The sequence below is a fragment of the Dermochelys coriacea genome, chromosome 4 (genome assembly GCF_009764565.3).
Source record: "Dermochelys coriacea isolate rDerCor1 chromosome 4, rDerCor1.pri.v4, whole genome shotgun sequence".
Classification (NCBI taxonomy): domain Eukaryota; kingdom Metazoa; phylum Chordata; order Testudines; family Dermochelyidae; genus Dermochelys; species Dermochelys coriacea.
Window position 1 is genome coordinate 94394995 of NC_050071.1, and position 13622 is coordinate 94408616.

Here is a 13622-nt window from a genome sequence, read left to right on the forward strand (position 1 = left end):
GGGATTAATCAATTCTCTGTTCAGTCAATCAGCTGTTGGTTCAGAATACCCAGGATACACAAGGTTCAGCTGATCTCTGCTCACTGGAACAAAAGAACAGTTTATTTCAGGATAGATTTATTCCTGGTTACTCCTCACCTGTTTATATGCCACCATGACCCAGATGGCTCTTCACAAATGTAGTGGCGTCAATATAGCAATTTTAGGATGAAGGTGGTTGGGGACAAGGGGACAAAGGAAGGGAGGTGGAGAAAAGAATGGTCCTGGAGTCAAGTTAGCTCGGTTTAGTCATGTTACAAACTGATAGCAAAACATCCAAAAGATGTCAGAGAGGCTGAAACATTGGATTGGATTGAGACACAAATCAGGAGTGAAGGTAGATTTGCAAATCACTGGAATAAAATTGACAGGTGACAGTCTGAACAGATAAAATAATCCACACAAAGGATATACAGCAGGGGTGGGCAAACTTTTTGGCCTGAGGGCCACATCGGGGTTCTGAAACTGTATGGAGGGCGGGGCAAGGAAGGCTGTGCCTCCCCAAACAGCCTGGCCCCCACCCCCTATCCATTCCCCCACTTCCCACCCCGACTGCCCCCCTCAGAATCCCTGCCCAATCCAACCCCCCCGCTCTTGTCCCCTGACTACCCGCTCCCGGAACCCCCTGCCCCTAACTAATCCCTTGGGACTCCACCCCCTGCTCCCTGTCCCATATCCACACACCCGCCCCCTGACAGACCCCCTGGGACTCCCACACCTATCCAACCCACGCTGTTCCCCATGAGTGCCCCCCGGACCCCCCCGCCCCTTATCCAACCCCCCCGCTTCTCGCCCCCTCACCATGCTGCTCAGAGCACCAGGACTGGCAGCCGCGCCACCCAGCCTGTCAAGGTTCCTTCCCCACTCTGAACTCTAGGGTACAGATGTGGGGATCTGCATGAAAAACCCCCTAAGCTTATTTTTACCAGCTTAGGTTAAAACTTCCCCAAAGTACAAACTATTTTTCCATTTGCCCTTGTACTTTATCGCTGCCACCACCAAACATCTAACAGATATATAACCGGGAAAGAGTCCGCTTGGAAACTTCTTTCCCCCCAAAATCTTCCCAAACCCTACACCCCCTTTCCTGGGGATGGTTTGTTAAAAATCCTCACAATTTGCATAGGTGAACACAGACCCAAACCCTTGGATCTTAAGAACAATGAAAAGGCTATCAGGTTCTTAAAAGAAGAATTTTAATAGAAGAAAAAGTAAAAGAATCACCTTTGTAAAATCAGGATGGTAAATACCTTACAGGGTAATTAGATTCAAAACAGAGAATCCCTCTAGGCAAAACCTTAAGTTACAAAAAGACACAAAAACAGGAATATACATTCCATTCAGCACAGCTTATTTTATCAGCCATTTAAACAAACAGAATCTAACGCATATCTAGCTAGATTACTTACTAAGTTCTAAGACTCCATTCCTGTTCAGTTCCAGCAAAAGCATCACACAGACAGAGAGAACCTTTGTTTCTCCCCCCCTCCAGCTTTGAAAGTATCTTGTCTCCTCATTGGTCATTTTGGTCAGGTGCCAGTGAGGTTATCCTAGGTTCTTAACCCTTTACAGGAGAAAGGGTTTTTCCTCTGGCCAGGAGGGATTTTAAAGGTGTTTACCCTTCCCTTTATATTTATGACACAGCCAGAGCAAGCCACACCCATAGGTGCTGATTTTTGGTTTTGCTGGTGGGTGCCCACCTGAGGCCCCACTCTGCCCCTTCCCCCGCCTGTCCACCGCTCTCTCCTCTCCACCACCTCCTCCAATCACCTCTGCCAGTTTTGGAGGGAGGCTTTTCACATTAGAGAAAAAAGGTGGGTGAGGTAATATCTTTTATTGGACCAGCTTCTGTTGGTGAGAGAGACAAGCTTTTGAGCTTTCACAGAATTCTTCGGGAAGAACTCAAAGCTCCAAAGCTTGTCTCTCTCTCACAAACAAAAGTTGCTCCAATAAAAGAAATTACCTCACTCACCTTGTCTCTCTGATCTCCTGGGAACAACAGGGCTACAACCACAGAGCATACAAAAATGCAGGATTCACATGAACAGCATGGAGTGACCATCACACCAGGGCACTATTTTCAGGATTCATCTTAGCATAATATCATTACACCAAGGAAGTAGCACTACCAGCCCAATGAGATAAATATAGCCATGTGTGCATGCCAAAAATTCAGAGTACAAGCACACTGGGATCCACACAGCAGGATAGTAGCATCAGTTTAGCGGGGATACACTCAGGGACTGAGTCCAAGGGTTCAGCTAAACACAAGGGCACCTGCAAATAGCTGTACTAACAGCAGTCTCTAGACTGGCCCAATAGGAGGAGTTGCATGTCAAGGCACTAATTCCCAATCCCAGTGCAAGGCATTATGGGATCCAGGCGCCAGGTCTTTAGTACAGGAATTTGTACTCCCAGGAGAGAAGGACAGAATTATAGAAGTTACAGGGGAAAAAGCCCTCAGTGATCATCCTGGCTCAGTCCATCTCCCTGCCAATGCAGGGCTGATCCTTACTGCATGTTTTGTCCAGTCTCCTTTTAAAAGTCCCAAGCCTTGGAGTTTCTAGCTGTGACACTCTATACCAGGGGTTCTCAAACTGGGGGTTGGGACCCCTCAGGGGGTCGCGAGGTTATTACATGGGGGGTCGTGAGCTGTCAACCTCCACGCCAAACCCCGCTTTGCCTCCAGCATTTATAATGGTGTTAAATATATAAAAAGTGTTTTTAATTTATATGGAGGGGTCACACTCAGAAGCTTGCTATGTAAAAGGGGTCACCAGTATAAAAGTTTGAGAGCCACTGCTCTATACTTCGGGGGAGTGGCGTGCTGTGCTCTGTAAGCCCCATATTAATCATTTGTATATATTCTTTATATTTCATATAAAGCATGCCATGTAAGGTATCATGGGAAAGGTTATGATTTGCTGAAACCCACTGTTCTGTCAAAATATGTATATCATTAAAGTGTATAAAGTTATGAGATTGTGCTGTATGGTGTTAATGAAATATGCTGCAAATTTGGGAGTAGCCTAGAAGGCAATTCCCAAGAAACAACAAGGCACTTCACCAAATGGCTGGGTGGATGTTACACAATTATCACCAGCCATTGTGCAGCAAGTGAATGACAATTAGCAATTCAAAATATTTAATGTTTTCAATGCCTTGAATTCCTCTTTTTTATGTACCTGGTGTCTAGTCATAAATTCTTCAAATTTGGAACTGGTGAGATTTAGACTGGACCAGTGTGTGTCTGCCACAGGCTTGTGCTCTGGTGGACCCAGGTAGGCAAGAAGAGTAGCCATTTTGTCGAAAGGTCGCCTTCCAACAGCTTTGTGATCCCTATTGCTGGAAAGATATTGGCCAATCTTCTCCTGATTGTTCCAAAGTAAACGGTGTAAGGCAAGTACGTTGCCATCACTAATGAAGGAGAGACTGTGATTGACAGTATCACTAGCAGGACAATCTGATGCAAAATCAAGAACGAAGGTTTTTTCTTGATTTTGCATCAGATTGTCCTGCTAGTGACACTGTCAATCACAGTCTCTCCTTCATTAGTGATGGCAACGTACTTGCCTTACACCGTTTACTTTGGAACAATCAGGAGAAGATTGGCCAATATCTTTCCAGCAATAGGGATCACAAAGCTGTTGGAAGGCGACCTTTCGACAAAATGGCTACTCTTCTTGCCTACCTGGGTCCACCAGAGCACAAGCCTGTGGCAGACACACACTGGTCCAGTCTAAATCTCACCAGTTCCAAATTTGAAGAATTTATGACTAGGCACCAGGTACATGAAAAAGAGGAATTCAAGGCATTGAAAACATTAAATATTTTCTATCAAGCTGGGACATCAAAAGCTGGCAATCCTGTTTTCTACTACATTGCTCGGCGTCAACTTGCCACTCTCTACTGAATAAAGCTACCGTAAAAGAAAAAAAGGAAAACAAAAAATTAGCAATTCAATGACCATCATCAGAGAATTACTCAACCCTGGGACTCAGCAACGCCCCCCCCCCAATGATGCTTGGACTTGGGTTTGCCAGAGCACATGGACTAAACGTATAAAACAGGAGATAGTTCCTTCCAGTCCAGGTTGTACCCCAGGGGTCACACACTAGCCCTTCCCTTGGAGACTATTCCATCTACACCCCAAGGAGAGATTGCACTGCTAGGAAGGTTTCCCCTGATAGCTTGAGTTTCCCTCTCCCACCCCACCCCCGTCCTATCCCTTCCTCGCTGCCCCTTCCCTTCCACCCCCGCAAGAGGTAGTCACCCAGATGCCAGGGAGGGGGACCAAGCGCACTGCACGGACATGGCCATTGTCTCTGAGAGGAAGGCATATCTGCCTGGGCAGGGAGGGCAAGCGGGGGGCACTGAACCCCACAGCAGCCCCAGAGACGTCCACTCTCCCCCACCATGCCCGTCCCAGTCTAGCTGCCTGGCAGGGGCTGATACTCTCAGTCTCTTTGTGCTGCGGGGGTCAGGGGGGTGCTTTTGGAGACGTGTCTGACTGAGCCCCCTGCCAGATGCAGAGAGCTGGGCGGCAGCTGGTGCTCCTCCCCACTCCCCCCATGCAGACGGCCACCCCGCCAGCAGCCAGCTCTCAACACAGCTACCTGGGAAGGGGTTTCAAGGCCCTGCCCCCCCAGCCACCCTCACCTCAAGACCCCCTTTGAAATACACTTACCAGCTGCTCCTGCCTTTAGTTGGCTGAGAGGTTGAAGCGAGGCTGGGAACTGCTCAGCTGCAGTACCACAGAAAGCAGCCTGCTGCCCACAAGAAGCAGATAGGGGAAGGAAACAGGGTGGCACCGGTGGTGGTGGGGTCACTCAGCCCCTGCCACAGGAGCAGAGTCCCCATCGCTGATTGGCTGGTGGCCAAAAAACAGCTAAATAGCCCTGTCGGAAAGAGCTGTTTTGGCCATGCTGATTAGCACAGCAGCTCAGAGCCAGAAACAGCTGATCGGCGGTGGCTCCCGGCTCTGCAAAAAACTGCTGAGGACAGCCCCAGTGAAGAGCCGATGGGGCCCCAAAAACAGTTGACTGGTGCCAGTGGGTGCTAAGCACCCACTAATTTTTCCCCTAGGTGCTCCAGGCCCAGAGCACCCACAGAGTCAGCACCTATGGACGACGACGACGCGCAGTCTAGAGCACCGGGGCAGGCCGGCGGCTCTCACAGCCTCACTGCCCAGCAGGAGCTCGCAGCTCTGCTGCCCAGAGCGCACTGGTGGCATGGCGAGCCGAGGATGCAGGGAAGGGGGAACAGCAGGGGAAAGGCCAGAGGCTAGCCTCCGCATCCGGGAGCTTAAGGGCCGGGCAGACAGGCCCATGGGCCGGATGTGTCCCATGGGCCATAGTTTGCCCACCTCTGATGTAGAGTGAGAAAAGGGTCAAAAATGGAGCATTGAGGAACTTCCATGAAGAGTGGGAGAGAAGAGGAGGATCCACTAAATACTAAAGAAAAGGTCAGAAAAATAGAAGAATCAAGAGAGGACAATATTGTTAAAGCCAACTGAGGACAAGATTTAGAAGAGGTGAGCACAATCGACAGTTTCAAAAGCTGCAGGGAGACCAAGTACCGGCAGTTCAAGTTCTTTGTAGTAAAATAAAACTTATGGGAGGGAACATGCTTTAGGCAGAAATCTATTTTAGTTATGGAAATAAATCTAAGAGTATCAGTTTACTCAAGTGTACTGATAGAAAAAAAGCTAGGAAACATCTGTGATATTGTACTCTATATGATTTTATGAAAATATGCTGATGAGTGTGAATATAATGTAATTTAAATATACTTCATGCAAAAGGTCTCTTGTAAGGTATCATTACAAAGTTCATAATCTACCAAGTGTGGTCATTCTATTTGTATAAATGTATCACTCTTGTATCTGAAACTCAAAATATGATATATAACTGAGGGCCTATTGTAATTATGCAAAGTGTGGGCCATTAATGGTGGTTTGGAATCTTGATGGTTCCCATCAACTAGGACAATTGACTGTGGATGGCTCTGTTTGCAGGCAAGCCTTCCTGTGAGTCAAGCTGGGAGGAATGAAGGCTTCGATTTTCACAGGACATGTGACTGTCACCTGGTACTGAAATCCATCTTAAACCTGGTGCTTTTCCATTGGGGGGAATGGACCCAGAGAGACAAAAGATTCCCGCCTTGTGCCAAAGCCATACAAAGGAATGGAACAGAACAAAGGGGGCTGCAATCATGAGAAATCCTGTAGGTACCACCTGAGCTGGAACAAGGGCTGTACCAGGGGAAAGGATTGTGCCCAGACTGGGAAGGCATCAAGTTTGTGATGGAAGCTTACTGAAACATCTGAGGGTGAGGTTTTATCTGTATTCAGTTTTAGGCATAGACTTGCGAGTTTTATTTTATTTTTCTTGGTAATTCACTTTGTTCTGTCTGTTACTACTCGGAACCACTTAAATCCTACTTTCTGTATTTAATAAAATCACTTTTTACTTATTATTTAACCCAGAGTATGCATTAATATCGGGGGGGGGGAGGGGAGAACAGCTGTGCATTTCTATCAATGTTATAGAGGGCGAACAATTTATGAATTTACCCTGTATATGCTTTATACAGGGTAAAATGGATTTATTTGGAGTTTGGACCCCATTGGGAGCTGGGCATCTAAGTGTTAAAGACAGGAACACTTCTTAAGCTGCTTTCAGTTAAGCTTGCAGTTTGTGGGACATGGTTCAGACCTGGGTCTCTGTGGCCAGCAAGCATGTGTGGCCCAACCAGGTAGGGCTCTGGAGTCCCAAGCTGGCAGGGAAAACAGGGGCAGAAGTACTCTTGGCACATCGGTTGGCAGTCCCAAAGGGGTTTCTGTGAAGCAACCCATCACAACGTCTATTGAAGTTGTAGCAGAAGCTGAAGTTTACCAAAAATACAGTTGCATATTTAGGAAGCCTTTTGTAGAGCTTAATAAATCAATAGTACTTTTGAATGTAAATGTTGAAGAACCCCACAAAAGTTACCTGATTTTTGCAGAAAAGCAGGTGAAACCAATATTTTTCCCATAATGAAAAGTATACAGCTTCTTGTAGGCTTAATCTCTTAACTAAGGAGATATTATAACTACTTTCATGGAAATGAAAAGAAAAAGCTGTGAAAGTTTTCCATGAATTCATTTAAACACAGATATGGGCTCATCAAGGAGATCATCTGCTTAACTACTGGTCTAGAAAGGAAGCTCTAAATCTACTAAAAAAAAAAAGAACCAATGCAAGCTGACCTAACAGTGTCCAAACTGTAGTTGAAATGCATATTAAGAATTCTATAATTAAGGCAATAGGGAAAAATTCTATTTAAAAATTCCATTATGGACTGGACAGCACATTGATAATTTCATGATATATAAACATCGGATGCATTTAGATATTATGAGGGGTGCAATACAAGAGAAAAACAGGAACTTGCTTTTACTCAGGATTCTTGCTACAGTCTCCACACATTTATTTTACTCCTAACAAAGTTATAATATTTAGTTAAGAAGCTGCAAACTCCCATGTAATATAGTTACTTGGTGGTACTACTTCTTTAATCTGGACTATTGAAAGCAACTATTGTACCCCTCTAAGACCAGCTGTCACAAGTACTTCTTCCTACCTTATTACAACTATGGTTTGATTAGCCATTATCTGAATTTGAAAAAAAAAAAATCCCTCTGAAATAGATACTTCTATGTTAAGGCAAGTTCACGTATCATTACTGTACCACATATAATCTGATTAAAAGACAAACTGCTGTTTATTAGGTCACAATGCAGAAACTGTGAGAATCAGTACAATTCGATATTAGCACCTGAATGGGTAGCTATCAGGTATTATACTAGTTTACAGTATTACGTCTCAGATTCCATTTGACCACTAAGGAAACTGGGGCTCTACATCCCAGTGAAGTTGTCCAACATGCTTCTCATGATTCATTCCAACACCAATTTTAAGTTTCCAAATCATAAAGCTAGTGCCAAAGGGAGCTTAGGCCATACAAATTGAAATGTCATAATTATACAGAGGTCATCCGAATATTTGTCTTCTATATCAGATTCAAGTATAGCAGTAACTTAGTTCACTAATCAAAAGGGTAACTTCACTGACTGGACATGACTTGCTAGAAATAGATCCTGCCTTAATCCAAATGACTACAGATTGGCAAGTGCATTATACGACTTTTCTACATGGTGTGATAATGACTCTATAGGAGTGTGATTTCTAATGCTATGTCTAATTCTTACAGTCCTTAAAGCGGCACAGCTGTATTGCTGCAGCTACGCCGCTGTAAGATCTCCCATGAAGCACCTCTATGCTGGCAGGAGAGCGCTCTCCCACCAGCGTAATTAAACCACCTCCAACAAGCTATAACAACATAAGAACGGCCATACTGGGTCAGACCGAAGGTCCACCTAGTCCAGTATCCTGTCTTCCGACAGCGGCCAATGCCAGGTGCCCCAGAGGGAACGAACAGAAAATCATCAAGCGATCTATTCCAATGCCCATTCCCAGCTTCTGGCAAACAGAGACTAGGGACACCATCCCTGCCCATTCTGGCTCACAGCCACTGATGGACCTATCCTCCATGAACTTATCTAGTTCTTTTTTGAACCTATGCAGAGTGTCTCCCACCAACATAGTGCAGTCCACATTGGTGCTTTTGTTGGTGAAATTTATGTCTGTCAGGGGTGTTTTTTCACACTCCTGACGACAAAAGTGCTAGTATAGACATAGCCTAAGCTATGTTGCACATAATTGATCCCTGTAGGCCCTGTTAATGTGCTTTAACACACTGCTGTTTGAAACAATACTATGTTAAAGCAAACTAGGGAACCACTAGTGCACACCAGCAGGGTCTACACAGGCCAATTAATGCATAACATATTTGTATGCTTTAGAAGGCAGATGTCTTCCTGCCCCAGCACATTATCCTACCCTGTAAACTAGCCCTAACCCACTCAAAAACTGAGACACTACAATTAACATAAAATTTATCCTCAACAGAATTCAAGCTTAGTAAGTTAACCTAGTGTATCATCTTCCAGGTATATAATCAGTGCAAGGCAGCTGCACCAGACCATGCTTTGTAGGCTTCATTGGGGTATACCAAATCAATGGCAGGACCTTCAGTGAAGTGCAGGCATGTTCTCTGAGTACCCATAAAACAGCTCAGGCACAAGACGCACTCTCAAGATTACTCTTGACTGAGTGTACTTGTAGCTAAGAAGGGGGTCTCACTTCAATTTTTCATCTAGTTAGTGTTTATAATCACAGGATCTAGTCATAGAAATAAAAAAAAAACATCGGTAGATGAATTTGCAGGCTAATGATACCTTATGTGCCACTGGTGCACTGAGCCCACACTTGCCATGCTATTCTTGTTGCAGCTTTGCCTCATGTCCATGCTTGCGCTGTAGTACTCTGTTGCAATTGCACTACTCCCCGAGTACCTAGCCCCACAGTTCCTAACAACGTTCCCTGAAGCAGTGGCTTGTGGGAGACTTCAAAAGGACTTCTATGAGCACAGTACAATAGTAGGAGAACAGATTAAATTCCCATAAATCCCTATGAAAACTCCCATAATTCCCCAGGTATCAGTGCTATTTCCAAGTCCTTTTCTCAAAATAAAGACCAGGATGAACACTCAGCAAGAAAGGTCTCTGTTGCAACGGAAGGATCAGAGCTCTGATTATTACAGAAGAGACAATTGCCTTGTGGAAGCTAGTTACTCTAAATTATACCGGAGTGGCACTTCTGCTAAGTTAAGGTTAAGATGGCTTTCTGTTTAAAGCTCAACTGTTCTAAGAACTCTAAAATTAATATGCAAAAAGAAAAGGAGTACCCGTGGCACCTTAGAGACTAAAATTTATTAGAGCATAAGCTTTCGTGAGCTACAGCTCACTTCATCGGATGAAGTGAGCTGTAGCTCACGAAAGCTTATGCTCTAATAAATTTGTTAGTCTCTAAGGTGCCACGGGTACTCCTTTTCTTTTTGCGAATACAGACTAACACGGCTGCTACTCTGAAACCTCAAATTAATATGGTTTCTCAGATTGCCTTGAAATTTTGTGTGCCTCATGAGGGATCAGGTTTGGTCAGTGATCCAAATTTGGGGCCATTTGAAGAAGGAATTCCTGAAATACAGCCCCCACACTCCAAAAAACAACCTCCCCAAAACAGTTTAACTTAATAGTCACATATTCTGGCAACAATGGCAAAAAAGAGTCTGGTAACACAGAGTTAAGGTTGCCTGGTGAGCTTACACCCTTCCAGAACCTTGAATTCAGCAAACCTCAAACTTCTGAAAACTAGAAAATACAGAGTGTTAACATAAATGCTCATGCAACTTTAACTAGGTTCCATGTGAACGATGCTCCAAAACACCTATTACACATTCTCACACTCTGCCTTTTCACTGCATTACCTGCACCTCCCCATCATTCAAACACTGTGCCTACTCCCTTAATAGAATACCACACTTATAAAATTTAACAGCCCCTTCATATCCTTTTACAGCTCCTTCTCACTTCCACATAGCATACTACCTAAACCTATACTTTTCTCTACCCATCATTAAATCCACAGACCGCTTTCATGTCCCATCTCACTACTGACAGTACCCATGATAAGATGACTGTAGTGCCCTATGACACAGCCTACACAATTTTGTACTAAAATGATGCAAACTAGAACCCCAAGGTATGAATGCACCTCTTTCCTTTGATCACACTCGGGCGGGGATTCAGACCCAGATCTCTTCATATCACAATCACAACCCTTTGACACACTTCAAATTAATTCCCTGATGATCTCATATCAAAACAGATTTCTAACAACCTGCTGCACCTATTGCCTCCACCACTCAGTACAGCTACACCTAAAACAGAAAGCACAGGAGAGCATGCAGGTAATTCCTGTTTCCTACTGCCAGCTCCAGGGGCAGAGTTAAGGCAACATGAACATTTACCTTAACACTATTTCCTGTTTTTCCCCTGAGTTTTGCTGAACTCAATGTTCTGGAAGGCCACAAGTTATCACCATGCAACCTTAACTCTTAAATTTTTTTGCCATTTAATAACAACTCTGAAGATGTGCAAGGCAATACATCATGAGATAAAAGATGCATAGTCAAAGTGACTGGAATACCAAAGATCAAGGAATTCAAATAATTGGTTTTCCTGAAATGTTGCCATAACCACTGATGGAACTTGTGTGCCCATTTTGGGTATGTCTACACAGCAACTAGACACTCACAGCTCGGCAATTCCAGCTAATTCAGGCTTGAAGGGCTTCCGCTGTGCAGCTGTTTCACTGCTTGTGGACGTCTAGGCTCAGGCAGGAGCTGAACTCTAGTACCCTGTGAGGTTGGAGGATCCCACAGCTCAGGCTCTAGCCTGAGCCTGAAAGTCTACAGAGCAATCCAACAGCCCCACAGCCCGAGTCAGCGGGCACAAGCCAGATGCTGGTTTTTCTTTGCTGTGTAGACATACCCTTAATGAATCACTGCAGTAAGTTTCTAGACACGTACATTGATTTACCAATTCTATGGTTTTCACTGATTTACCAACTCTAACCCAGAGACATTAATAGCCTTCATCTCCACTGAGAACCTGGGTAACTCCTTATACCACTTTTTTCATGGCTAAGTAGAGGTGTACAACCCCACCTGGGATTCACCAGGCAGTTTTAAAGTCTGCCCCTGACCGCAAAGAGTCTCCTACGTGTCACTGAGTCTAAGGAAGAAAGCCTCTCCCCTCCAGCCTCAGAGGGCGAGACCGCTTTCAAACCGTTGGGGAAGAACGACGCCCACTTTAGTCCCTGTTTAGTAAACAAACGGCCCCTCTCAGCTCCCCGCACTCTGTCCCCTGAGCAGCGCTGGATCCAGGGAGGGCTGATCCCTACAGCGCGCTGCAGTCCCCGGCCCGTGCCCGGGGGGTGGAGAGACCGGGCCCCCGGATGCCCAGCAGCTGGCGGCATAGCCCAGAGCCCAGCGACCAGGCCCGCCCCCTACCCGCTCACCAGCCTGTCTCGTCCTCCTCGCAGCTGGCCAAGCGCTCCAGCTCGTCCGGCCTCAGAGGCTCCACTTCGTCCAGGAAGCTGCCCCCTTCCCCGGCTGCTGCGGCCGCCGGCCCGCCTCGCGTCTCCTCGGCGGGCGGCTGACGGGCCCCGGCCCTGGGGCTAAGGCAGCGGCTCTCCAGTCCCAGCGGCAGGTCCCCCCGCGGGGAAGGGGTGGCGGTGCCGGTGCCGCTGCCGCTGGGCAGGCGCTTGGGGCTGGCGGGGGGCCCGGAGCGGCTGCGGAGCTGCTCGTTCTGCTTCTCCAGCTTCTTCACCAGCTCCTGCAGCTTCCGCACCTCCGCGTCCGCGTTCACGTTGGAGTTAATGTCCTCCATGGCGGCGGCGGCGGCGGCGGCGGCGGCACCCTCCGCCCGGCCGCCGGCTCGCTCACGCGCGGGGCTGGCTACCTCACGGGCCGGTCACGTCTCCGGGATGGGGGGGAAGCAACCAGGGCCCGCCTCTACATGGCCGGGCCTCGAGGAGGCGGCGCCGCTGTGATTGTGCCGGGGCTGGGGCTGGGGCTGGGCCCGGCCTAGCGTGGAGCCGCCGCCTCGTCAGCTGCGCCGGCGGCCCAGAGTGGGAGGGAGATACCCACATCCGGCCAGCGGCGCCATCTTGCCCCCCGCCCCGCCCCGCCCCGCCCCCAGCCGGGCGTCACGCAGGCGCCCGGCACGCGGCCAGGTCCGGAACAGAGCGTATCCAGGGGGCGGGGCTTGGGGCCGGAGCGAGGCTCGTGCCCCCGGAAGTGCGGCGGAGACAAGGGGCAGTGATGGAGGAGGGGAGCGGCACAATGGCGGGGGCCGAGCTCCCAGCAGGGGCCTGGCCCGTAGCTGCCGCTCTTGCTGCCCCCGAGCGGGGCTGACAGCCGCCTGCGGAGCCTTGGGCAGCGGAGGGGGGATCCCGAGGCAACGGCGCCCGGGTCAGCCTCGGTTCCTGCCGCTGTCCGAGCCCGGGTCCGCCCGCCCGCCCGCCGATTGCCTGGGACAGCCGCCCTGGGCCAGGGAATGTCCGCGGCTGCTGCACCTCATTAGCGCCCTATCCCTTCCCTGAGCAGCGGTTCTGCTACCTACCCCGTGACCCTTCCGCCAGGGGCTGGCGGCGGCAGTAAGGGTCGAGTTCAAAGAGCAACTGGCCCGTTTTAAAATTGACAAACGCGACGGGCTTCAGCCCCCACCCAGAATTGCTGGGATCGCACAAGTACTTGCCACCTTCCCCCAAACACTGAGGTTGTGTAGCAAACAAATCTTTATTAAGAGAAAGAGGGAAAAAGAAAAGTGGATGGGTGTATCCAAATGAGTAAGTAAAATACACGCATCCAACGAAGTGGGCTGTAGCTCACGAAAGCTTATGCTCAAATAAATGTGTTAGTCTCCAAGGTGCCACAAGTCCTCCTGTTCGTGTTAGTTGGTGGAGGTAACTTTGGCAGTCGTCTGTGTCACTCAATTCCACACCCAAGGGCGTGAATGTTCCCTTTACCACACATTGCTTCCCTGTCCCCCCCCCTTCTGGTAATCCACACGC

The 13622-nt window shown here is 47.8% G+C and overlaps 1 protein-coding gene across 5 annotated transcripts in view; it reads right to left on the reverse strand.

The window, feature by feature from the left end:
- Positions 1-12724, reverse strand: part of SLAIN2 (SLAIN motif family member 2) — a 65054-nt gene extending 52330 nt beyond the window's left edge. For 2 of the 5 annotated variants that reach the window (XM_038398218.2, XM_043513891.1), the window contains exon 1: positions 12066-12724. In XM_038398218.2, coding sequence (XP_038254146.1) covers positions 12066-12436 — 371 coding nt within the window. In that variant the 5' untranslated portion in view covers positions 12437-12724. The remainder of the gene's footprint in view (positions 1-12065) is intronic. The other 3 variants (XM_043513890.1, XM_038398216.2, XM_038398217.2) reach the window with 3 other exon arrangements.
- Positions 12725-13622: the final 898 nt, after the last annotated feature.